Source organism: Thalassophryne amazonica, chromosome 19, assembly GCF_902500255.1.
Source record: "Thalassophryne amazonica chromosome 19, fThaAma1.1, whole genome shotgun sequence".
Taxonomy (NCBI): Eukaryota; Metazoa; Chordata; class Actinopteri; order Batrachoidiformes; family Batrachoididae; genus Thalassophryne; species Thalassophryne amazonica.
The window spans coordinates 28,116,553-28,144,307 of NC_047121.1; the positions used below are offsets into that span (position 1 = coordinate 28,116,553).

Genomic DNA, 27,755 nt, shown 5'->3' on the forward strand with positions numbered 1-27,755 from the left:
ATCGGCTTTTGTCAAACAGATCCAGGTGCGCGGTCACAGCACCAAGATGAAACATTCATTCATCTTCCACCGCTTAATCCAATTAAGGGTCAAGATGAAACATCTAAATGTAAATAAGACGCACCACTAGGTGGTGACAATCCATCCAAATGCTTTTGAACGAAATTGCAGCATCCTTTGCACACCTATGACATCACTGTGCTGTCTTTTTAATAAGATAAAAAAGTTAAATTTTATTTGATTATTTGATTCATGTTTTATAGTAACAGGCAGATTATTGACATGTTTGTTCATGTTTAGTTCACGCAGATGTCTTTTGTAAGTTTCATGCACGAACAAAGCTACACATCTGTTTCAAACAACATAACTCCGAACTGTGCACTTACTAAGCTGAGGAAATAAAGAACAGATGTGGATGAAGTTGCACGCTGGACAGCATCAAAGATTTATAGTTGCATTATCCCTGTTCCATTTACACTTTTCTAAAAACACGTCCATGTTGGCCAGCTCCATACATGACAGAGAAATGCACAGGTGTCAACCTGACTCCAGAAAAGGCAAAGATGGTGCAGGTTTCTTTGTAACCACCAACTCCACCAGGTCATTTCACTGATTAACAGCAGACGGGATGAGCTTATCAGGGAAGTCAGCTGGTGGAGTTGGTGGTTACAAAGAAACCTCTTTGCCCTTTCAGGAATCAGGTTGACACCTATGGAAATGCGTGTACACATTGTTTAAGAAATGGCTGGTAAATGATGCCGCCGGGATGCAAATCTGGTCTTTAACGAGGAACTCTGGACATTTGTAAACCTGGGCTGGAGTTTTAGATGTTTTGTTCATCTTCTCACTTTGGGAAAAAAAAAAAAAAAATTAACTAGTGCACTACTGACCTCCAAGTGTAAAATGTGTACTGTGGGAAAGGAGACGGGAGCACTAAAATGACCACAAATAGATCCAGAACTCCAAAACACCACCACAGAGGAACATCTCTTTCTTAAAATAATTCAAACTATTCCTTCAAAACTCATTTTGTTCCAAGTCTCTGTTTAACGCGGCCGCTTCTGATTATCTGTGTACTTAAATTATTTACTGTATGTACACGTGCAGTGTCTGGAGGATCACTGTGGGGCTTTGGCTTCTTCCGAAGCCTCAATGCCCAGCAGGGCCTGGACCGCCTCCAGGGGGACACCCTCTGGAGTCTGGATGTGCATGGTTGTCCCATCTGGCCCATTGACAATCACGATCCGGTCTGATGATGACTCAGCCAGCTGCATCGTCAGCCCTTCAGCCTGGATGTAAATCTCCTGGCCCTCCTGGAGTTCTGTGACCTCACAAGCTGCTATGGCACCATTGTCTGCTTGGCTGACGGATTCACTCTGCTCGTGTTGAGGGCTCGTCTGTTTGCCCTCAGACTCAGGAATCGTCGTCGTCGTTGTCTCTGTGGCCGGCTCAGGATCTGAGTCCAGAGCGTTTTCCAGTTCCTGCATTTGGTCAGTGATATCACTGGAACTAAGGTCCTGATCCTGCTCAGTCTGCAGAGGCTCCTCCTGGCTATTATCAGGCTGTAGATCCTCGGCGTGGTCAGCAGCAGCTGATGGCGTCACTTCCATGGGAGTGTCAGTGGGTGGAGCCTGGGTGGAAGATGACTCTGCAGGGGCGGTGCTGCAGGAGATCCCAGAAAACAAAAAACGTCAGAAAACGGACTCAGAGAGAAACCACTTAGAAACCTAGTCTGCTTGGGTGATCACATAAGGCTCATATACCAAGAAAACGGAAGAAACAAAGAAACAAAATATGACTGAATGTTTCATAGCAACTGTAAAATGCAAACAACACACCAGCTTCTCAATGTTGTCGGCGTGTGTGTGTGTGTAGGGCTGCCCAACATGGGGCCTGTGGGCCACATTCAACCCATTTTGGCAGGAATAGTGGTAACGTGAATATAAATCACAAACTGACAGACATGCTGTCGATCTGTGAGACAAACTGTGCACGAGAGATAAAACAGTTGTACATAAAACAGCTTACTGGAACAGGTTCCCTTCAATTTTTATTGCAGAACACACTAATAAGAAAATACTTCCATAACTACCACAATTTACAAACATTCCCAAAATAATAATAATAATAATAATGGATTTATAGAGCGCCTTATTATTGCTAAGATACCCAACGCAATTAGAAGTTGCATTATTATTCATTCACACATTGGTGGTCGTAAGCTACGAGTGCAGTCACAGCTGCCCTGGGCAGATTGATAGAAGTGTGGCTGCATTCTGCACCTACAGCCCCTCCGACCACCTCATTCATACAAGTTCACAAATAAGTATGTTTTTGATTGTGGGAGGAAACTGGAGTGCCCGGAGGAAACCCACACAGACATGGAAAGAACATGCAAAGTCCACACAGAAAGGGCCAGAATTGACTCCACAACCTTCTTGCTGTGAAGCAACAGTGCTAACCACTAAGCCACCGTGCTGCCATCGTAACTTAAAATCATCGTAACGTGCACTGCAACTTTTTACAAAAGCTGCCTTGACAGTAAGTTTGGACCCCAACAGTTAAAAAAACAAACAAAAAAAAAAACAGCATGGAGGATGTCACTCCAGATGCCACAGAAAAGGCTCTGGGATTATTTAAGATGAGCAGTTAGCCTGTTCTGGATCAGGCGAGCCACAGAGAATGTGTGTTTATGGTATTTTATTGCATGTGCAACTGCTTTCCTGAAAACAGTCACATAATTTCAACTAGGATATCTGAGAAATTCCAGGTTAATCTGCTGTTTTAAGTTTCATTTGTTTGTTTGCTGTTTAACCTGCAGGTGTTGTCACACTAGGACTGATAATCTGTGATTTTGGCCATTTGCCCGGTGGGCCGCTGGACGTTTATACGTGCGTGGGCCGGCCCTCCCAAGTTCACACCGGCCCCGTTCTCTACTTTGTAACTGCGAGTAGGTAGTGACGACTCAAAAAACCGTTATTGAGGTTTAACTTTTACTATTAATTGATAGGGAAGTACGTGCAGTTTATATACCCTTTACTTGTAGTAAACATCTTTGTGACGGTTGGAATATGGTGTAATTTTCTTTCTTTTTTTAAACTGTAAAATCCTTGCAACAAACTAAATTATAATAAATATTACTTTGTTTAAGCAAAACTACGATGTTCCTCTTGTATTTGGCGGATTTATGTCCGAAGATTTTGCAAAAAATGTGTTGCGGTGCATGGGGGTAAGCATCTAAAGGCTGTCGTTTTCCGTCTGATGTGCAGTGTTGCCAAATTGGGCAGTTTCCCAATTGGGCTGTTTAGGATGGCCGTCGGCGGGTAAAAAATGTTTTTCTGTAGATTTATGGCCATAGAGATCAATAGACTTTTGTTCAAATTGGGCGAGATTTTTTGGGCTGGAAATCATCAGTCAGTCACATCTGGCAACCCTGCCAGTGATGTGATAAGTGGCGCAGGTCCATGGGAACACGGATGCATGTCGCGCATATATTTTCACTAGATAAATCATGGAAAGAGGTGGCAAAAAGACGAAGGGGGGAGCCGTGAAGATTCGGGACAAAAAGCAGAAAGCTCTATAAGATGAGGCTTCCGGGTGTTTTAAAATAGATAATTTGTTTGCTGTGGCCAATACTACTTCTAGCGTTACTGCTAGTGCTCCCGACATCCTTACTACAATGGGCGAAAATGAGGACAACTTTACTGGAGAGGTTAGTCCAGGCTCAAAGCCAACTGATGTCTATGTTGGGTCGGAATCGGAGGATTCCGTGTCCAGTGAGCAGGTCGTGGGAAAGGACGCACAGGAGATGACAGAACCTGAAGTTCATCATGCTAGTGCTTCTACTGTCAACGTCCCTTCAGCTACGTCTGAGGCCGAGCCTGCTATGGATTATTTCAGCTGCCCTAACCGAAACGAGCTGTCTTTATTTTTTGAAAAACACCGAACACAAAAAAGACCCTGAATAAGTGGTTGTGTTCCCTGAGACTGTCTGCTGTAAGGTAAGAAACTAAACACACACATTACCTTTCTCTCTCTCTCTCTCACACACACACACACATTACCTTTCTCTCTCTCTCTCTCTCTCTCTCTCACACACATTACCTTTCTCTCTCTCTCTCTCTCTCTCTCACACACATTACCTTTCTCTCTCTCTCTCACACACACACACATTACCTTTCTCTCACACACACACACACACACACACATTACCTTTCTCTCACACACACACACACACACACACACATTACCTTTCTCTCTCTCTCACACACACACACACACACACATTACCTTTCTCTCTCTCTCACACACACACACACACACACACACACACACACACACATTACCTTTCTCTCTCTCTCTCACACACACACACATTACCTTTCTCTCTCTCTCTCACACACACACACATTACCTTTCTCTCTCTCTCTCACACACACACACATTACCTTTCTCTCTCTCTCACACACACACACATTACCTTTCTCTCTCTCTCTCACACACACACATTACCTTTCTCTCTCTCTCTCTCTCACACACACATTACCTTTCTCTCTCTCTCTCTCTCTCTCTCACACACACACACACACACATTACCTTTCTCTCTCTCTCTCTCTCTCTCTCTCTCTCACACACACACACATTACCTTTCTCTCTCTCTCTCTCTCTCACACACAAACACACACATTACCTTTCTCTCTCTCTCTCTCTCTCACACACAAACACACACTTTGGAGACACAAAAGCTTTTTTCCGCTTGTGTGCTTTTGCTTCCGTTTTGTACTATGATCAAGGTGAAATGACAGTGAAAGTGTGTGTTTAGGTGTGTGTTCATGGTGTTTAGGTGTATAGTATTTGTTCATTGGGGGTTCAGTATGGACAGGTGGGTGTGCATGTTTGGGGGTGGATTCGTCGGGCCAATAGTGGGCTGGTCCAGAGGAAAAATGCCAGGGCCGAAATCTGTTCCCAGTCCGACCCTGGGTGTTGTACTTTTAGCAACACAGTTAAGTGATTACCATAAACTCTCACTAGCTGGGCTTCTATGACAGATTTGCACAAAAGTTAAGCAATATTAGCAAAATGTCACCTGCGAAATGACTGCATTTCCACTGACTGATGGAATGCCACTGCTGGCTTTTATCCTCTCGTCATTCTAATAGTCATGGCGACAGAAAAGCAAGTCCCACTGAAATTTTTCCCCCTCCTAATTCAATATTGCCATGTCATCTCGTAAGGTTTAAGATGCTCTCTATCTTTTACTCCAGCCACATGAAGTTTAGAATGTCATGTGACCAGGAAATAGCAGAAACGTTTCCATTCCAGTTTAGTAAAATGTTCCTTTTTTGAATCCCATGAAAAACCACCATGTGAGTGAAAAAAAAAAGTGATTTTACACATTTTTCCATTGAACATAATAAATTACTTCAAATTGTGCAATCTGAAATAGCAGATAATGGAACCTCACCTACTACTATCTCTGGGGAGTGACAGAGGAGGAGGAGGAGGTATCAGGTTCGAGTGGGAGAAGATAACACAATGGTACCTGACCTGGAAGAAGTGGCAGGAGTGGTGGGCATCACTGTGGTAGCAGATGGAAACACCACCGGGGAGATGGAGACAGAGCAGGACTTCAGAGCCGAGGTCAGTGGCGTTTCGACTGGAAAAGGAAGGGAAAAAAAAAATAGGCGTTTGAACTGCAGACACTTTATACATTGTAAGGAGTCTATTTATATACAGGTGCAGTTTTTTTCCTAAACCAGGTAACAGGGGCGCTGCACCCCCTGACCGAAATTACATCAGAATCGCAATTCTTATCCGTAATGATTAAAAATTGATTTTGTCTCTGTTTTGTTTACTTTTCCTCGCTGCCGGTCAGCGAGTTGCTTCTGTCCCTCTTTCCTGGAAGAGTCAGTGAGCTCTGTGAGTCTGTGCAGAGACTGAAGGAGAACTAGTGGCAGCCTGCGTCACTCCGTGTGGAACGTTTGGAGATATAAATGGAATTCCTTTGCTTACCATTTTCTCCCAAACAAGAACCATAATAGCTAAAGTGTACAGATACATAGCATGTGTTGAATCACTGTCTCTGTATCAGATCAGACAGTGCTGCGTGTGTGTTTGGACAGAATGTGACCAATTTATTATAAAGTTCACTGTTTACATCTAAGATTTCACCGAAGGGATGTTTGCCGAACAGAGACGCTGCCTACGAGGATTTTTAATCTGTGTAAAGCGATGCTTTATGACATGCTGTCATTTGCTCAGAAACTTAAAACTGACAAAATGTTGAAGGCGGTCTGGTGTGACACGTTGCACGACTTTCAGAAATTTCAATTTCTGAAATACGTGACAGAAATTGATGGTCGTTTTCAGAATATTCAAACTTTCTGAGTTGCACTGGTAGTCATCACACATGCATGACTAACACTTGTACACTGTGTAAAACCATTTGGAACAACATTAATTTTTATTGTGATAATACTGTTTATCATATTGTTAAGTTATATGAATGTCTACACGTAGAGTTCGTTTTCACATTCTTGTGAACACAAACTACATTTGGATACACTGGAATTCATGTGCATACATATGAATATTAATGAGGATGGCATTAAACAGAATGTGTCAGAACAGAATGTAATATTGTTTAATGCTGACAGTACTGGGAACTAGGTACCTTTTTTGGGAGTCTCAATGCCGTTCTGGTGAACAGGAACGCTGTTTTCCATCTTAAATCTCTTTGAGGGTGGCAACATCTTGGAATTCTGGGGAACAGGATTTTCAACATTACTACATTTGGGCATGAAAAAACTTGGACTGAGGATACAATCTTTACAGACTACATATATTTTTTTAAAATTACTTCAGATTGTTTAATGTCAGACTGAGATGGAAGATTAAAATCTTGACTCTCAGCCACAGAGATCACGGTCAGTGACTCCATCTGGTGTCTGTTAAACATCAACACCGCCACTGTACATAAATAATTTTATGTATTCTTGATGAACTAAAACAGATTAAATGAAGCAAAAGTCAAATTCATACTTCCACATATAACATCAATCATCATTAAGTCAGATAACCAAGAGAAAAATATTATATGAAATATAAAGATGCAAGTCAACTACCAAAACAGCTGATTAATTTAAAAATCAAATAATTAATTGTAGCTCTGACATTGCTTTTAATATGACTTGCTATTAAAATCAGCCAAAATATGAATCTATGTTTCTCTGCCTGTATGTGCTCAATAACCTGCAAGCCAGTGCTACAAACTGCAGGGCAAATTAGTCATTAATGACATTACCAATTTGAGGGTTTTGTAACATAAATTAGTGCACAGCTGCAGTTGTATTATTAGGTTTCTAGTTTCATGGTTAGTGATACTTGACCCTCACTTGATATAGAAATACTGTCAGTTAGCCTTGAGGTTTTTTTGTGCTGCAGTGGAGCTGATGGTCTAGTGCAGGGGTGGGCAATCATGTGCCATAAAGGGCCGAGACACTGCAGGTTTTCCGTGCAACCAATCGCCTCAGCAGGTGATTTCATTAATGATCAGGTGTCTCAGCAGGTGATTTCATTGACAACCAGGTGTGTATGTTCAGAGCAGAAGCTCATCAGCAACCCACCTGCTGAGGTGATTGGTTACATGGAAAACCTGCAGTGTCTCGGCCCTCGATGCCCACCCTTGGTGTAGTGGTTAAGGCGTTGGCCTTGAGACCAGAAGATCCTTGGTTCAAATCCCAGCCTGACTGGAAAAAAAAAACTTGGGCAATGTCTTTAATCCCCTATTGCTCCCGGTGTGTAGTGAGCACCTTGTATAGCAGCACCCTCACATCGTGGTGAATGTGAGGCATTATTTGTAAAGCGCTTTGAGCATCTGATGCAGATGGAAAAGCGCTATATAAATGCAGTCCATTTGCAATGGAAGTTTTGAGTGCGGCTAAGGTTCCTGCACCAACTCCACTGAACTTTGATGTAAAAGTGTCTTCCAACTACTGCAAGTAAAAAAAAAAAAAAAAAAAAAAAAAATCAAGTGTATTTACCACACATTCAAGACAATATCCCACTAATAAACACACACAAAAAATAAGAAAAATATTCTTTATTTTTCTAATAATTGATATGGAATCACAAATGTATAGCAGAATTTTTAACCAAATGAAAGTTTGTGTGTTGCAAAGGAGCTGAATACAAATGCAGAAATTTCATTGTGATAATGTTTAAGTCGAGCGGCAACACTCGAGCTCGCATTTTGACCCCAACCAAGAAGTGCAGTTACTTGACTGGCCACTTAAGGCTGGCTCCAAAACAGAGCACATTCCCACAGAAGCCTGTTTTAAAACATCCAACATTAGAGCAGAAATCATGTTTACAGCCTGGTACAAAAAAAACAAAAAAAAAACGGTTTTGGCCTCTATAAATAGTTTCCTCCTCCATGGCGAGTGTACGAATGGTGAATTTTTCTAACTTCTTAGTTAAATACATTTTAATTAATAAAATTCTGTATAAGTGTGGACATGGCTGCTTTGAGTGACAGCAGCTGTGTCCAACGACTCCTCTCATAGTCTCTGACTGAAATGCAGCCACTCATTTTAGTGTCTGTCTTGAGTATTCTACTACAAACACTTGAAATAATACAGCTTGCTGTGCAGTGAAACGCCGTAATGGATTATCGAAGACGTCCCTGTTGCAATATTCTTGCCGAGTCAAACTCTCGTCTTATTTAATACTGTACGCTAACAGTGTTAGCACTTGGTCCATTTAATGCACGATTACGGAGGAAATATGTGGCTGATATCTTTTACTGTCCACACCAAAGTAAACCGTTATCCCACCAAGCAGTCCCCAAAAATATGAATTAATAAAAACCCAAATTGAGGTTAGCTGTTAGCTTGTGCTTCAGACTCAGGAGGGGGAGGCACATTCAGGCTTATTCCATCACGCATGGAGCCACCCATGCTCCACCCATTTATGCATTAATGAGTTCCAAGTTAATCAGTGCAGGCGGGGCTCTGAATATGGCAACAACCAGAAAAGGGGGTCATTTTGGCTGTTCCAGGTCTCTATAGCAACCCAATGGGTGACGTCTGTCCTGTATATATACAGTCTATGGTTTAAGTAATGTTGATTTATGCAAGCCACATGAGAAATAAGAGAGACCTTTGGGATCAATTCTATCATTTCCAGTAACTCCAAGGCCTTAAAATCCTAGTACACTAGTTAAATAGCCTTCATATTAAAAATTATAATTTTTTTGGTCCATGTCCACCTTTTGACGGATTCACCCAGTAAACACTACAGTATATACAATTTATTACCTTCTTGGCTGGGTGGATGATTACCAATTTTTGGCCGGTGTGTTTGCAGTAATATAAATATACTTTCACTATACTATACTTTCACCTCACAACTCAACCTCAGCTAACTTCTAGCCTGTATGATTGTGAAAAGTAGCTTATGTTTTTTGAGTATCTGAACACAAGAAACTGATCAACATGGTTTTACATTAAGGTACTCGAAATGTCTGGAGATATACTAGTATTCTTACACAAGTGGTAATGAGCTCTAGCTAAAATACTTCACACATATTATTCAAGCAAACACTTCATGATGACTGATGACAAATCTATAGCTAAATTCATAGTCTTACGATGAACGCTGAATTTACCTCCATGTAACGGACATTCTTGTTAGTCACAGTGGAGCTGGGAGACGCTCCAGGAACAACTTTCATCTTGTTCACCTCATCTAAAATTCCCAGACACCTGGCAACCTGAGAACACATCAAAAAGTAAAGAAACCTGGTAACTCATCATGAAAAGTTAAGCTTTCTCAATATTAAAATATTTCATAAGATAAAAAAAACAAACAAAAAAAAAACAGAAATTGTTGGGGCTCCTGCAGGCGATCAGCCTGTAGCACGGCTGAGGTGTTCTGGAGGCCCAGGTTGCTTTGATGGTTGCTTTGATGGCAGCCTTCATCTCATCTGTATTGTTGGGTCGGGTGTCTCATCTTCCACTATGATTTTCTGTTGGGGTTCAGGTCAAATGAGTTGGTTGACCAATCAAGTACAGTAATACCATGGTAGTTTTGTTACTGTGGGCAGGTACAAAGTCCTGCTTTAACAGGAAATCAGCATATCCATGAAGCTTGTCAGCAGACAGAAGCATGAAGTGCCCTAAAGTCTCCTGGGAGATGATTGTGTTGACTTTGGGCTTGTCAAAACAAAGCAGACCACACCATCACTGTGGAAACTTCACACAAGACTTTAAACAACTTTGATCCTGTGCCTCTTCACTCATTCTTCAGACTTTAAAACCTTAATTTCCATTTGAAAGAGGACCACTGAGCAACAGTGCGGTTCTTTTTCTCCATAGGCCATGTAAGATGCTGTTGACATTGTCTTTGGTTCAGGAGTGGCTTGACCATTTCCTGAACACATCTGTGCATGATGGCTCTTGATGTACTGACTCCAGCCTCAGTGTGCTCCTTTTGAAGCTCTCCCCAGTGACAATCTTCTCAAAGTTTTGGTCATCCCTGTTGCTTGTGCATCTTTTCCGACCACACTTTTCCGTTCCAGTCTACTTTTGTGAATATGCATTGATACAGCACTCTGTGAAAAGCCAGCCTTTTCTGTAATAACATTCTCTGGCTTATCCTCCTTGTGCAGGCCACTAATGACTTTGTTCTAGACAACTGTCAAGTCAGCAGTCTTACCCATAATTGTGGTTGTGTGTATTGATCCAGACAGAAATTCATGAGATTTATACTGCAAAGTTATTCAAACTTGAAATGAAAAACTATTTCTAAAATAACTGACAAAAATATTGAACTTTTTCAGGATATTAAAATTTCTTGAAATGCACCTAGATAACGTGGAAAATGGAAGAGTTCATAGAACTGCTATTACCTCGATGTTCCTGACCTCCAGTGGTGTTGCCCCACCCTGCGGGCTGATTATGTACTCCTGAGCTGCCTGTCTCACATGGGCCTGGAGGGACTCAAACTCATGGTAAATGTTTGGGAAACCACTCCGGACCGAAGCACCTTGCTCCACCTGAAACAGCCAAATGGTAATTTCTACATCAACCCACTGTATTATGATATAATATATAGAAAGTACATATGAAATTAGAAATGCCCAAAGATACAATATAGACAAAAGCACAGCTCTGGTTAAGAGTTTAACTGTTGAATAATAATACCGAATTACAGTGTATCCTGAAAGTATTCACAGCGCTTCACTTTTTCCACATTTTGTGTTACAGCGTTATTCTAAAATGGATACAATTCATTTTTTTCCCCTCAAACTTTTACACACAATACCCCATGATGACAATGTGAAAAAGGTTTTGTTTTTTTTTGTTTTTTTTTTTTTTAAAGATTTTTGCAAATTTAGATAAGAAATCGCATGTACGTACGCATTCACAGCCTTTGCCATGAAGCTCAAAATTGAGTTCAGGTGCATCCTGTTTCCACTGATCATCCTTGAGATGTTTGTACAGCTGAATTAGAGTCCACCTGCGGTAAATTCAGTTGATTGGACATGATTTGGAAAGACACACACCTGTCTACATATAAGGTCCCACAGCTGACAGTGCATGACAGAGCACAAACCAAGCATAAAGTCAAAGTAGTTGTCTGTAGACCTCTGAGACAGGATTATCTGGATGCACAAATTTAGGGAAGGGTACAGAAACATTTCTGCTGCTTTGAAGGTCTCAATGAGCACAGTAACCTCCATCATCTGTAAATGGAAGAAGGTCTGATCCACCAGGACTCCTCCTAGAGCTGGCCGCCCGTTTAAACTGAGTGATCAGGGGAGAAGGGCCTTAGTCAGAGAGGTGACCAAGAACCCGGTGGTCACTCAAAGCTCCAGCATTCCTCTGTGGAGAGAAGAGAACCTTCCAGAAGGGCACCCATCTCTGCAGACACCCATCAATCAGGCCTGTATGGTAGAGTGGCCAGAAGGAAGCAACTCCTTACTAAAAGGCACATGGCAGCCCACCTGGAGTTTGCCAAAAGGCACCTGAAGGACTCAGACCAAAGACTGAACTCTTTGGTGTGACTGCCAGGTGTCATGTTTGGAGGAAACCAGGCACCATCTCTACAATGAAACATGGTGGTGGCAGCATCATGCTGTGAGGATGTTTTTCAGCAGCAGAAACTGGGAGACTAGTCAGGATTGAGGGAAAGATGAATGCAGCAATGTACAGAGACATCCTGGATGAAAACCTGCTCCAGAGCGCTCTTGACCTCAGACTGGGGCGATGGGTCATCTTTCAGAAGGACAACGATCCTAAACACACAGCCAAGATATCAAAGGAGTGGCTTCAGGACAACTCTGTGAATGTCCTTATATGGCCCAGCCAGAGTACAGACCTGAATCCAACTGAACATCTCTGGAGAGATCTGAAAATGACTGTGCATCGACGCTCCCCATCCAACCTGATGGAGCTTGAGAGGTGCTGCAAAGAGGAATGGACAAAACTGCCCAAAGATAGGTGCACCAAGCTTGTGGCATCATATTCAAGAAGACTTGAGGCTGTAGTTGCTGCCAATGGTGCATCAACAAAGTATTGCGCAAAGGCTGTGTATACTTATGTACGTGATTTTCCTTTTTTTTTTTTTTTTTTTTTTTTTTTTTAAATATGAAGTCCCTTCGGCTGCTCCCTTGTTTTTGCACTCGGGGTCGCCACACCAAATCCAAGGTGGATCTGCATGTTGAATTGGCACAGGTTTTCATGTTGTCATTATAGGGTGTTGTGAGTGGAATTTTGAGTAAAAATGAACTTACTCCATTTGGGAATAAGGCTGTAACATAACAAAAGGTGGAAAAACTGAAGTGCTGTGAATACTTTCCAGATGCACTGTATCTCAACAGATAGCATAAACAGTGTTAAACAGATAGCATAAACAGTGTTACAGTTATTGTTGAAACTATCCTAACCATGACTTAAACGCACAAACACATTACTAAAATATGGAGGATTTAACCCTTAAACAGGCAACGTGCACCAGGTGATACACACTCTTTAACCTCCTGTAGGAGGTATGCTGGAAGGTTTTCACTAATAAAGTTAGTACTTATCAAAAGTCTTGTCTGATATTAGCATGTAGATCACATGATTTGGTTCAGGCTATCTGTCATCGTTTTGTCAGCCTGATCAGAAAAAATCATGGCCACTAGTGGTGGAGAACCTGCTTCCTTGGGGGTAAGTAATTATGTGTTGTTCATACTTATTTTCAATAAAACAACAATATAAATTCCAAAAATGAATTAGGACATTTGTCTAAACATTCCGATGAAGAAAAAATGTCCCAACTGTATTTGTGGTGTTACTTAGCAGCTTTTAAAATGCATGTATCCCCTGAGATATGTTGCCAGATGGGTAGAAATATGACAGTGAGAACAAGTTCTCAATAGATAAAATGATGGTTCCTTACAAAGACACAAAGGCTGGATCTCTGCGACAGTATCTCCTGAGCAAACCTCACCATTGGGGCTTCAAGATCTTCATTCGAGCAGGCGTGTCTGGGATAATGTATGACTTTCTGACACACAAAGAGCACATTTGGCACCGGCCATCATCCAGCCAAATGAGTTGGAGCGAATGCTGTCATTCAACTCTGCAAGACCATCAAGAATCCACTGGAGTGTGTTGTCTACTTTGACATTTTTTTCACCTCCCTTCCACTCATTGTGCATCTGAAGGAGTCACTTGGTTTGCGAAGTCTGGGGAACCATCCGCAAGAACAAGCTCAAAGGATGCACACTTGAGGATGACCATGCTCTGCTGAGGCAAGGAAGGGGCCGCTATGACTACAGGGTGGCTAATGAGGCAGAAGTGGTTGTTGTAAAATGGACTGATAACCAAGTTGTCACTTTAGCTAGCTCTTGTGCTGCAATCAGCCCTCTCAAGGAAGTCAGGCATTTTTCCAGAGAGGAGAGAAGAAGAGTTGCTGTTCCCTGTCCAAACATTGTGTCACAGTACATTGTCCACATGGGAGGAGTTGACCTTGCTGACATGATGGTGGCCTTGTACCGCACCCCTTCAAAGTCCCACCGGTGGTACCTGTGCCTCTTTTGGCAAATGGATGATATAGCCACCAACAATAGATGGCTGCTGTATTGCCGAGATGCCAAAAGCATTGGTGTGCAAAAGCACAAAAAGCTCAAGGAATTCAGGGTGGATACTGCAGATGCCCTTATCCACAGTGGAAAGAAGAAGGGAAGGCCTTGCAAGGGAGGGGAGGAGAATGTGCACAGCCCCACCAGATTCATACAAAGGCCAAAACCCCCAAGACCCATGGCTGATGTCGTTGATGATCAAGTGGATCACTTCCCAGCTTTCACAGACAAGGGAAGGTGCAGGCTTTGCCCGGCTGGACAGACAACAATCTACTGTCTGTGCATCGTCACCAGGAAAAACCCACGCAAGTGCTTCCAAGCGTTCCATAAAAAATTAAATATAAACAGGAAATGAGGGACAATGTTCATAGGATCCCCACCATTATGGAAAAACTGGAACCATAAAACTTTCTGCAGTATTCAATATGCATCATTTGAGAAAATGAAATTGCTGTGTTATGTTTTTATGTAATCTTCAATGCACAAAAAGTTCAATATGTTCATCATGAAATGTTCCCTTTTTGTGTCACTTTTTATGAGATTGCTTTGATTTGAGATTGGTAAAAATAAATAAAATCAACATTGAAAGTGCTATGTGTAATGCAAATGACCAAGTAAGAACAATTTATAATTTATCTTCATCAAATTGAACATTTATAAGATTAGCATTTGGGTTCCGTTTATATCTCAATAGGGCAACGTATCCTGGGAGATACAACTCATAAAATCCAATATATTGAAAAAATATATTTTGAATGTGGGAATATTTTTCTTATGGGCTAAAGAGATGGGTGATAACATTAAATTATTTTTTGCAACCCATTGTCCACTCCTGCCCATTTTAGGGTTAAACAGCTTCTCTTGGCTTTTTTGTTCAAAATCATCAGTGACAGAATTTACACTCCGGTGGACACAGACAGCTGGAAGGTGCAGTTGGGTGAAACCCCCCACAACCACCAGAGGGATAAAGGCTTCTGTTGCAACCTTTGTCAACCAACGGAGGTTGAATATTCAACTGACTGTATTACAAGTTGAAGGCTGTGTACATGCCACACCAAGCTAGACTATAGACAATAGTAAGAGACAGAGCTACCAAGACACAAAACTGCCCTATTTTTCAAAATGCTTATTGTGGAAGGCTGCAGTGAAATATTTTCCAGTTCATGTATCAAGGTAAAAAACAAAAAACAAAAGCTGGTCTCTGGTTCTAAGAAAACACTGGCAGGTGTCGCCCAGCTCCATGCAGACACCAATGCTCTGCCAGGTACAAAAGGACTGATGTGTTTTCTCCAAGATGGAATAAAAAAAAAAATCTAATTATTATTATTAGTGTTACTACTACTATTATTTGATTAGACAAGATCAAATATCTGCTAAGTGTAAACTGTGTGTCTGTGGGTACCTTGGCCAACAGCAGCTCCCACAAACTCATCACTTTCGTCAGACGAGGCAGAACAATGTCCATCAATTCTTCATCTTCACAATGATCCACCAACTGTAAACAACACAACTGTCATGGCAACATACAGGCAAACAGAGGAGGAGAGTTGTACAGTGCTTGTGATTCACTCAGTATTCCTGAACTGACAGTGCCAAGAAAGTCTGGTAGGGATGGGCGATGTTACTGGTTTGTTATGATGGCTACAGTGAAATATCGTGATGGACGATTTTTGTTTTTTTTTTAGGGGTGGGGGGCAACTTTGTACATATTAAATTTTTTTAATTAATTACTATTTAATTATTTACTATTACAAATTTTCTAATTTACGATAACAGCACACGTCTGCTGATTTTCCCCAAGCAGTCCTTGCCTGGCTGTGTTCAAAGCAGCCAAGTCCTCCCAAGGCACAGAATTCAGCAAACGTTTTTTGTTTGTTTGTTTGTTTCTAGTCGGCGCTCGTGCTGTCTTATGAGGGCACCGCCTTTGCACATCTCGTACCTCCAAGCAAGCAAACTTTTCTTGATCGCTCCGATTCACTTTATCCACACCCGTTGTGGAAATTTCATGCTGAGTTGCACACTTCAGCCTGCAGCAATACCTGCTCGAATGCACGACTGAAGTTTGCTTGGATTCCTCAACCCTCTCCAGCCCACACTCAGCTCATCACTGCCCACTGCAACCACTACACATCTTAGCTGTTCCACATACAAATAAAGACTTGCACCACCCATTATTTTCGCACTCTGGCTGACACTATGAGTATGTAGTCACCAGTGCTCAATTTGATCTTCAGTGGCATGAAAACAATAAATAAAAATAATAGAATGTCTAGGTTTTTTTTTTTTAACTTCATATCATGTATAAAAGAAGTAGTGTGTGTAGCAGGGCAGGGGGATGAATGTGGGGCCCACATGGTGATATTTGTCAGTCAATAGCAATGAATGATAACCCCATCTGCTGGATCAATCATCAGTATAGTAAGTGCGATCAAAACAGATATTTTTGGCTCATATAATAGGGACAATAAATAAATAAATATAAATAACCAAAACGCATGCAAACAAATTCCAACTCCCCCTCCTGCAGAATTTCAATAGCAATCCAGTGAAAGATGCTCCACATTCTGTTGCCTCATGAAATCTGCAGATTGAAATTAAAGGAATCTATTTGGATTTTACAGTGACAGTGTAAATACGTCAAAAATCCAACCTCACAGCTCCATTTGTGCCCATATTCAAAGCAGCAAATGCTCAAGCTAATGACTATTTAATTCAAATTTTAGAATTTCTTCATGCACAACTCAAAGTTAACTTATGAGAAGGAAAGATCAAACATTCCTCACTAACCCATGAGACTTGTCTTTTGTTGGTTTACTGTGGGAACCCAAAACCCGGGCCACTTCACCTTACCTCCTGCAGTCTGTCTCTTCTTTGCTCCACTTGCTGCTCTACGGTCACTGTGCTGTTGCCGAGCTTCGGAGGTCGTCCACGACGCCCCCGTCTGCTGATGAGGCCGACTGTCAACTGAAAACAGGAGCAAGTCAGATTATAATTCAAGAAAGATCTCCAGAGGCCAACTTGACAAGACCAATCTGATAAGTAGTCATTTCCATAAATTCTGGGCTGTGATTTTCACATGTAGATGAGAGAGTAGAAGTGTAACCATACACTAGCTCCACAATACATGATTGGATACAGAATTACATCATTGTTCCCACCAACTATGTAGAAAGTAATCTGTGGTGACTGTTTTAACAAATTACTCTTAAGTATAAAGTGTAATTTTGATACTATCTGATTCCTATTTGTATATTTTATGAATCATTTATGACTCTTCTGCAAGAGGACATTATTTTATCTACGCAGTAATTGACTACTCATGGTTTCACCATACGAATAGGGCAGTGCAGTCTTCTTTGAACTCCTGCATGATATCGCGGGATTTGACCACTTCCCGGGGACAGCCTGCCATTGCGCAACATAAACGCAGCATCACTTCTAACGGAAAAATGGTGTAGTTTTGTTTTCAGCTGCAATCACAGAAGCAGTCTGTACAACTGCCTCAACATGTTTCAGCTCTGGGTCATAAACAAACCGCAACACGTCCACTTTCCGCCACACAGTCACATTTTCTTTGCATTTTCACTGTTTGCTGTGTAATTTGCCCAAAAGCTCAAAGAAAGTGCCGTGTTTTTGATGGGGACATACAAGGGCTGTCCCCAGATGTGGGATTATTGCATCATACGCGGCAGATTTGAACCCTTTAGCATCCGCCCTCAGACAAGACTGCACTACCTAACTTTTTTTTTAAGATTCAATTTGATATAGGCTTCACAATCTGATTATTACAATACTTTGTTGCTCCCCTGTGACAAAGTTAGCCTGATTTAATTGAAGTGAATGCTGAAGTGATAAAGAAAAAAAAACATTTATATATATTTTTTAAGTCCCTGTAGCTGCTTTCAAACAGCAACAAGGTTATAGTTAAAATACACCAAAATGTACAGGTTTGTTAAGGATATAGCATGAAGCAGATCAGAGTCAATGAATCCCCTAAAGACTACACAAGTTCATTGCAGGTTATTCCCACCCAAGGCTGGTACACAACTAAAACAAACAATTTCAGTAAAAAATGAAATAAAGTAAAATAAAAAAATGAATTCAAACTCAATAATAACCAAGTTTAAAGAGAAATCACCTTTGGAGGAGGCCCCAGAGACCGAGGTGGACCCAGTGGACGGCCTCGCCCTCTCCCACGTCCTCGCCCCCTTCCCCGTCCTCTTCCTCTGCCCCGGCCTCGAGGTCGCCCCCGACCCCGAAGATGGAGGCCCCTGAGTCCCACAGCTGAAGCTGGACCTCCCTCTACCTGAGAAAAGAGAACAGTCAACAAACAAGCATGCTAAGTAACCAATTAGTAGTCTAGGTTTCTAATCAATACTGCTCCTACAATGTAACAATGGAGGGGGTTGGATGATTAAAATTTGGTTAATTTCCAACAAAATTATGTGCATTAGCACCCATACTAGAAGAAGACACAGTGCGCTGTGCAAAAAAGCTCAAACTAATCCCGAATTATTATCCAACCTCCATATTCTTCTTAAAAGGTGTAGGCACGTCCACAATTGGGGATTGCCCATTGTGCACTGCAAAAAACACCCTTCCTCACAAAACTCAAATCAAGGTTAAACTAGGTTATTAACACTCATGCTCAGAGGTATATATAACAGGAAATGTTTATATCCATTTTTATATTTATTATTTTATCATTTTCTTCATTTCTGTCATTATCACAACATTCTTGATAATTTACATTGTTTTTTAGGATATCTGACAAGTAAATTTTTTCCTGTAACAGAGATTAAATAAGTGCTATAAACTCTGTAAATACAATTACAAACAAAATATGATTTTAGAATAATTAAATAATTTGCAAACAAACACATATTGCAGTAATGGGAATGGTGAATTCAGTGTTTCAGAAATTAGTCAATTTTTCTGTACAGATTATGAAGTTCTTTGGTCTTTTCCATCAGTTTTTCTTCTGCATGCCTCAGTTTTGCGCTCAAATTACTTGTAAGTTTTAATGTTTATCTTTTTTAATTAAGGGTCCCTGACACAGGACGGCATCCTTTAAGAGTCCCTTGTGTGTCCAAAAAAATTGCCAGGATGCACAAACACCTTTCTGTTTAAGTGCTCCAACGCGCCTTGTGCATTGTTTCAGTGTTGTATAGACCAAATTTCTTGGTGACCTACGCTTTCACCGAGCATCCTCTCTGCATCCTTCATGCAACCTCCAGCAACCATGGAGTCGTGCATATCCACAGAACCTCCTTTGTACCACACTTCGGCGACCAATGGTGTTCTTTGAGCATCTATTCAGCGAAGCTTTAGTCTGCTAGTAGACCCCTTAGCATTTTTTGGGGAGCACTGGCATCTGCTTTGCGACCACATGCATCTGGCTATATGGAGTGTATCTGGAAAGTATTTACACCGTTTCACTTTTTCCACATTTTGTCATATTCCAAGTGTGCCGTGCATAAATTCTGGCCCAATCTGAACGGGCAGTAAGAATCTAGAGTCAGATCCAAAAACTTTGAATCGTCAGGAATCTTCTGCATAGAATTGTCTGCCCTCATCACTGACCTGCAGCAGCCAGAGGAAGAAGAAGAAATCATTGGCCGTGCTGCTGATCCCTCCCCAAAACAGTCAAATAAAAAAAAAAAAATCAAAACTAACTTTTACACAGTTGTCTAAATTTTCAGGGTCCACAACATGGCCACGAGTAAAGCTGAATCGCAACTTATATGTCCGCGAGTTAACGGGCTCATGTGTACCTCAACACTATTTCGACAATAGATAAAATAACATAAACTTTGAAGTTGGTCATGATTTGGGGAATTAACGATCGATGTGCTGCTTGTAATGAATTGTTACATCCAACAAAGAGCTTGTGTGATAACTGCCATTTGTGTTTGTCTTTTAGCAAGACTACTGAAAATATTTTAACCAGTCTCTGTGGGACTTGATAAAATATATAGTTTAAGAATCAGTATATCTGATGAGGACTGGGATTCAAATGTGAATTCTGGGTCTTCTTTTCCCTTTTCCACAGCATGATAGGGAATTTCTATACAGAGTCCATCCATTTATCTAAAACTAACACAAATCTTCATTAAACCTGTTGGTCACACAGATGCAGACAGGAGTTTAGATACACCTTGAATAAAACTACATTTCCTCCCAACTGTACATATTCCATTTGATCAATGTGTGTGATAATGGTGGTATTGGCATTTTAGACAATAATATTAACAACTGACAACTATTTTCTATCCAAAGATGTCATATAGGACCACTTTTTTGTCTTATGTATTTCCAAGTAAAAAACAAAACAGTCTTATACTCAGAACAATATGGCATATTTAATTTAAACTTGCAATTCTGTTGCTTCAAAGAACACTGTACACTCAAAAGTTGTGAAAGACATAACCAGGAGCATCAGTATTGCTAAGATGCTGCACTGCAGCTCAAACATCCTCAGGCATTTGTTCAGAACTGAGTGACTGCTGGATGGTTTAACATTATGTTGTGATAAAGGAGTCATTATGCTGCCATTTCACGCATAACATGTTTATCTTGATTAATTCTGATCAACAAGATTCTAGACAAATGCGACAGACTTCTTGGTAGTAATATACATCATAGATCACAGATGGGACCTTCTCTAATCTAATTATGGACCAGACTCTTACCCTTTGTGATGTAACAGCTGCAGGTCTGTCTTCCTCCCTTATCGTCTCCTCCTCCTCCTCTTCTTCATCATCTTCCTCCTCCTCCTCTTCTTCTTCTTCTCCTTCTTCTTCCTCCTCCTCCTCCTTCTTCTCCTCCTCATTTTCTCCCAGTGGCTCCTGTGTCTGCTCGTCCTCCTTGATGAGGTGTGGTGTATCAACAGGCGGCTCAGGCTCTCCGTGTGTAGGGTTCAGTCTGTAGTGTCTGTTCAGGCCTCCATGGCCAATGTAGGCTTTGTCACAACTCTTACAGCGGAATGAGCGTGACTTGTGGCTATAGGACATGTTGGAGGAAGAGGATGCCGAGCCATCCTTCTTCCCACCCTCACCCTCTTCCTCCTCCACACTCATATCAGAGTAATCGTCTGAGTCAGACTGGTGGCTTTCAGCAAGGTCCTCATTCTTGATGAACTTGTAGTCCTTAGCTTTGTACTTGGGTGGTCGGGACACACGCCCTGATCTGGTCTGAACTTTCAGTATCTTCTTGTCTTTTGCTTTTGCCTTTTTCTCCTTTACTTTCTCTTGATCCTTTGTTTTTGAAGGCATGACTGCTGTGGTGGATTGAGCAGTGGTAGATTTGGTGGCCTGTACAGAGACTGATGTGACATTGACAGGAGATTTAACAGGACTTTTACTGGTGACAGTTGTTGTGCCGTTTGTGGGGGTTTTAACAATTGGGACACTAATTGTTTTAACTGTAGCGGCCAGTGGGGTCTTTACAGTAGTGGGAGTTTGGACACGGACAGAAGAGGTGGTGGGATTTTGCACAGAAGTAGAAGTGGTTCCTGTTATACTTGGCTGACCTGTTAACTTCTGGACCAATGGGAGTAAAGATTCAACCTGCACAGGGGTTGGGCTCTGCAGCACCAGCTGGATGGGCTGGTCCCCTGAACTCTGCTGCAGGAAGAGCTGTTGGCTCTGATGGCCAACAACGGGCTGGATGTGGATAATTTGAGCGCTGCTCACATTCCCGTTGGTTGAGATCTTGACCTGGGGCTGACTGACAGCCACACTTTTCTGCGGGGAAACAGCAGTGGCCACAGCACTTGGCTTTACATCTTGTTTGGGAGGAAGCTGAATCTGGATTCTAACAGGTTCAGACTGTGGACAGATAACAAGAGCTGGCATTAAAATGGGTCACAAACACACACAATTACAACCAAGATCTCTATTAATCACCAGAGAAAGCCAAGATAAATCCTTGAACTCAGATTTTTACTGTATCCCAAATTACAAATATATGATTAAAATCAGTTTAAAAGTGCTGTTGACAACACAGGACAAGGTTTGAGGTCTGAGTCACAAATTCTTGCCAAAATCATCAAATTTTGACCTTCATGAAAATAACTTGCAAACAGATCATTTGTATGTAAAATTTTCTCAGGAATTCAGTTCTGCAATGCAAAATCTCTTACTATTTACAAACCTTATTTTACAGACTGGTTTATGAAACATTATAATCACATATATGAGAAATAGAGGAAATGACACTGCATAAATGACATTTTACCAAACTTTCATCATTTGCAAAGTAGATAATCTTCATCAGATCTGCATCTGATGTGATCTGGATGCTCTGGCTGCATCTACTTTATTTTCCGACAAAGTATCCACATTTGCAGATTTTAGCTTGCTGTACTCCTCTGCGCCACATCACTTGGCTACCACTGTATCTCCTGTGTTCCTAAACAAAGTTTTCAGAAGGTTGGCAGGAACATCAGCCTTGGAAACCACTTTAGCTGGGCACCACATTCTGCCGTGCTCTGTCCATACAACAGACAAAGCCTTCCTCAGATTCATCCTCAGAGTCAGAGGAGATATCAGAGGAGCCACTATCATCTGGGTCTTGAACTGGGGGCCTCAGAGGAGATTCAGCTTCACTTATACTAATAGATGACTCTGCTTCTGTGCAGGATTGACACAATGATGAAAGCAGGCACTCCATACACGAAAGTTCTTCAGCAAGAATTCCACCTTTGTAAAGTCTAAAGGCTGTGAACACAAAGTATTCCAGGTAGAGGACATTCTTCTGAAACTTACTGCCCAACAAAGCTAACGTATTCTTCCACTTCTGAGTGACTTCCTTTACTTCATGTCTAAGTTTACTATTTCTGCAGCTGTAGATACCCCTTGAGTGTATTTTGCTATACCCTGCTATTACACACACTTCACTATTGAGCCGATACTGTCTGACATTTTTTTCCCTTTATTTGCTTCAAAGTAGTCAAACGCTACCTGTTGCAAATTGAATAATTCATGAATAGATGCTTAATTAGGTCTCTTATCTCTAAAATATACCAACAGGATACACATCCTCAGTTAAGCTGAAAGAAATGCTTAGTTATGTTACTAATAACTGCCTGGAAAATCACAAAAATTTGTTTTAAAAAAATCCTATGTTTCTGGTGATAGATATGTCTATATTTACGTAACTTTCAAATAACTGGTATTGACAGTTAAAATTGTTGGAGTCTACCATTAAAATGAAAGGAAAGAAATTTTTTGTGACATATTTTTCACACTTTTTAAAGCTAATGGGTATGGTTTGAGAAAAATGTTAATTTTTCTTAACTATAGTTAGTTTATCGTAAAGTATTATTCAATTATAACTCACTGATTATTCTGATATGCAGTGAGTACAACTTTTAAAACACCACCACCATGCAGTAAAATAAATTTAAAATGCAAAATTTTGCAAACAACATTATCATTCAGCGCTTGGACAAATGAAGGATGAAGTCACTGCTGCCTGGAAAGCTTAAACTTTACGTTGAAGCAAAAGAAGACAGCATGTAAACTTGGAACAAACCTTGTATTATAGCCCAGAACATGAATTTACTTACTCGCCGCATAATGAAATCACATATTTAAAACTAATCGTCACTGAAAAATGCCTATTTTATGAGTATTTTTTTAAGGTTTAACACACACACACACAAAAAAACAAAAACTTGCATTTGTATATTTAAACACTTTTCATTGCTAAATTCTGACAGAGCAGGTAGTTTTACCCCAAGAAAAAAAAAAAACACTGAGAAGTGCCATGTTTTTATGAATTACAAGGCAGAGACTTACTTTCCACCTGCACAGCCACTGCTGCTGGTCAATACTTATAGAATTGTCCAAAATTCAAGACTTTTTCTGCATTTCATAAAAATTAAGCCTCAATCCCGACCCTACCTCATGCTCTACAAAAATTAATCTGCAACGTTGCTCAGTAGCTGAATCATCTTAGAGCAGTGTTTCAATTCAATTTGAGAAGTGTGTAGTGTCATTCCAGAAGTGGGGATCAGTTTTGAAACATTACAAAAAAAACAAACAAACAAAAAAATTAATTAAAAAAAAAAACTTTTGTTCGACCTTGAGGTATTGCACAGAAACTACAATTATATGTCATAGAAATTTAAACTAGAACTATTTACACAACAGTTACAAAAATCTTGGACTTTTGGGATGTGTTACATAAAATCTAACAATCCCAGAAAAAGATGCTTTAAAAAAAAAATCTATTAAAGATTTTGCACAATATGACCTTGTTAACACCGCTATCACTCAGTGTGTGTACAGGAGTGTCTATAAGAGGGGCCCCAAGACCTGCCCATGAACATCCAACTAAACAGACATCAACATCCATCTAGCATTAAAGAAATTGGACCTCTACCACAACTCTCCTTAACCATGTGGTAATGACTGTATTTCAATCCCTACTGCACAACTACCAACCAGATCTCAATTATCCAAACTGCACTACGTCAGTCAGCACATTAAACAAATTCAGCTTTTTTTCTAGCTGGAAAAATAAACGTTGCCACATCTAGACCTTTAAAATTTTTAGCTTTGTGGCCGAAGAGACTATGAAGTTATCTCATAGATTAAGAAAACCCAACATGGTAAATAAGAGCTTAAGAATGTGTTTATATATATACTCAACAAAAATATAAACGCAACACTTTTGGTTTTGCTCCCATTTTGTATGAGATGAACTCAAAGATCTAAAACTTTTTCCACATACACAATATCGCCATTTCCCTCAAATATTGTTCACAAACCAGTCTAAATGTGTGATAGTGAGCACTTCTCCTTTGCTGAGATAATCCATCCCACCTCACAGGTGTGCCATATCAAGATGCTGACTAGACACCATGATTAGTGCACAGGTGTGCCTTAGACTGCCCACAATAAAAGGCCACTCTGAAAGGTGCAGTTTTATCACACAGCACAATGCCACAGATGTCGCAAGATTTGAGGGAGCGTGCAATTGGCATGCTGACAGCAGGAATGTCAACCAGAGCTGTTGCTCGTGTATTGAATGTTCATTTCTCTACCATAAGCCGTCTCCAAAGGCGTTTCAGAGAATTTGGCAGTACATCCAACCAGCCTCACAACCGCAGACCACGTGTAACCACACCAGCCCAGGACCTCCACATCCAGCATGTTCACCTCCAAGATCGTCTGAGACCAGCCACTTGGACAGCTGCTGAAACAATCGGTTTGCATAACCAAAGAATTTCTGCACAAACTGTCAGAAACCGTCTCAGGGAAGCTCATCTGCATGCTCGTCGTCCTCATCGGGGTCTCGACCTGACTCCAGTTCGTCGTCGTAACCGACTTGAGTGGGCTAATGCTCACATTTGCTGGAGTTTGGCACATTGGAGAGGTGTTCTGTTCAACTCTATGCAAAGATGTGTTGCACTGCATGAGGCAAATGGTGGTCACACCAGATACTGACTAGTATCCCCCCCAATAAAACAAAACTGAACCTTTCAGAGTGGCCTTTTATTGTGGGCAGTCTAAGGCACACCTGTGCACTAATCATGGTGTCTAATCAGCATCTTGATATGGCACACCTGTGAGGTGGGATGGATTATCTCAGCAAAGGAGAAGTGCTCACTATCACAGATTTAGACTGGTTTGTGAACAATATTTGAGGGAAATGGTGATATTGTGTATGTGGAAAAAGTTTTAGATCTTTGAGTTCATCTCATACAAAATGGGAGCAAAACCAAAAGTGTTGCGTTTATATTTTTGTTGAGTGTATATATAAAAAACAGGCACTTATCTCACCTTCTTCTGAACAACCTGGACTGAGCCGCTGCTTTGCATGACGACCTGCTGAGCAGCGCTCTTCAGCTGCTGGGAGGCATTGTTCGGAGGTCTGGACCCAGCTGATGTCTCAGAACTACCACTTACTGCCAGCACGCCGGTTGGCTCCACAACAGATTTAAGGTTCTGCTGGGGCAGAAGGACCACCTGCTTCTGCTGGTTTCCACTCTGCTGAGAAACATGGATCTGCTCCGTCACAATCTGTTGAGGAACTACAATCTGTTGCTGCGGCTTCAGGCTAGGCTGCGGGACCTGAACCTGCGGCTTCGGGCTGGGTTGCGAGACCTGAACCTGCGGCTTCGGGCTGGGTTGCGGGACCTGAACCTGCGGCTTCGGGCTGGGTTGCGGGACCTGAACCTGCGGCTTCGGGCTGGGTTGCGGGGCCTGAACCTGCGGCTTTGGGCTTGGTTGCGGGGCCTGAACCTGCGGCTTCAGGCTGGGTTGCGGTACTTGAACCTGCAGTTTCTGACTGGGTTGCGGTACCTGAACCTGCAGTTTCTGACTGGGTTGCGGTACCTGAACCTGTGGCTTCGGGCTGGGCTGCGGGACTTGAACCTGTGGCTTCGGGCTGGGCTGCGGGACTTGAACCTGTGGCTTCGGGCTGGGCTGTGGGACTTGAACCTGTGGCTTCGGGCTGACTTGCATGACCTGTGGCTTCTGGCTCATCTGCGCGACCTGAGTCTGTGGCTTTGGGGTCGGCTGCGGGGCCTGAACCTGCAGTTTCTGGTTGGGCTGCGGGGCCTGAATCTGAACCTGCGGCTGGGACTTGGTGAGCTGGTTGATAACCTGTTGCAACTGCCTGGGATCTAGGGCGGTGTTGTGGACGGGGATGGTTTTGATCAGCTGGCTCTGCTGGAGCAGCTGGGCAGCCTCCGTGTCGGAAACCTGGACGATCTGCTGCTTGGTCAGTTGGTCCAGTAAAGCCTGGTGCTCCTCGGCCGTCAGCCCAGATCCCTCCACCAGGCTGCCATCCGGCTGCACGTAGATGATGGTCGTGTTGGACAAGTCTGCACCTAGGCCGGCAAACTCTGTGCCCACTAAGATGCTATGTTCCTCGGTGCAGCTCTGTAAGAAGTCGGCCAACTGGACGCCGGAGGCTGGCGGGGAGCTTCCCGCACCCTGACCGCTCTGGACCTCCGCCGCGGCGGGCTGGGGGCTTTCTGCAGCGGACGCTGCTGCAGGCAGTATTTCACCATGTTGGACGCTTTGAGCACCGGATGATGACAGCGAGGTCTCTCCCGTCTGGATGCTCGGAGCGCCGGGAGGTTGATCTGCGACCACCGGCGGTTCTGCGGCTGTTATTGTTCTGGACAAACCACCGTCATCCTCGCTGTCCGCCATTTTGACTACCAGGCTAACTGCTAGCTTACCACAGACTGGGCCCACAGTCGGTGGATCAAATCAGTTATTTCGCCGATGGATGTATCCGAGCAAATATCTCCTCATAAAATCTGTGTGTGCTGGTGATTAAAATGCACCGCGGGGATGACGGAAAACATGAAAGAGTGCGATGAAAATAAAAGCATGCAGCAGTTGTAGTGGAGGGACTTTTAAACTAGCCTAGCTTTGCCCACAGCGGGAGCGCGGGAACGCGCGTTATTCGGACCGGATCCGCGAGGGACCTGGAGTGTTCTTAAAAATTCAATAAAATTTTTTAAAAAAAGTTTTATTGGAATAATACAGTATGTGATTATCTCACCAGTTGTTAATTTAAATTTAATTGAGACAATTTTATGTTCCTGACTATTTTTATATTTCTTATCATTAGATCGTTGTATGTATATATATATATA

General features: G+C 41.9%; 1 protein-coding gene across 2 annotated transcripts; it reads right to left on the minus strand.

Moving 5' to 3' along the window:
- Positions 1-1,016: 1,016 nt before the first annotated feature.
- znf839 (zinc finger protein 839) lies at positions 1,017-27,555 on the minus strand. Of its 2 annotated transcripts, XM_034194937.1 has the most exons (10): positions 25,924-27,555; positions 20,824-21,960; positions 18,270-18,437; positions 16,982-17,095; positions 15,534-15,626; positions 10,910-11,056; positions 9,668-9,772; positions 6,674-6,761; positions 5,548-5,656; positions 1,017-1,662 (listed from the first exon to the last, which is right to left on the minus strand). In XM_034194937.1, exons 1-10 carry the CDS (start codon positions 27,301-27,303, stop codon positions 1,119-1,121), a joined length of 3,885 nt encoding a protein of 1,294 aa, XP_034050828.1. In that variant the 5' UTR covers positions 27,304-27,555; the 3' UTR covers positions 1,017-1,118. The 2 variants fall into 2 exon arrangements, with proteins under 2 accessions (XP_034050828.1, XP_034050829.1); XM_034194938.1 differs by lacking the exon at positions 1,017-1,662 and having other exon boundaries at positions 5,547-5,656; positions 6,660-6,761.
- Between the last annotated feature and the right edge of the window lie 200 nt (positions 27,556-27,755).

What these genes read in the sequence shown, in the direction of transcription:
- znf839 (XM_034194937.1), bottom strand. Translation starts at nt 27,303, where the DNA reads ATGGCGGACAGCGAGGATGACGGTGGTTTGTCCAGAACAATAACAGCC. An exon ending in TCCAGGTTGTTCAGAAGAAG is followed by an intron (nt 21,961 to 25,923) that starts GTGAGATAAGTG and finishes ATCTGTCCACAG; the next exon opens with TCTGAACCTGTTAGAATCCA. An exon ending in ACTCCTGCCACTTCTTCCAG is followed by an intron (nt 1,663 to 5,547) that starts GTCAGGTACCAT and finishes GATCTCCTGCAG; the next exon opens with CACCGCCCCTGCAGAGTCAT.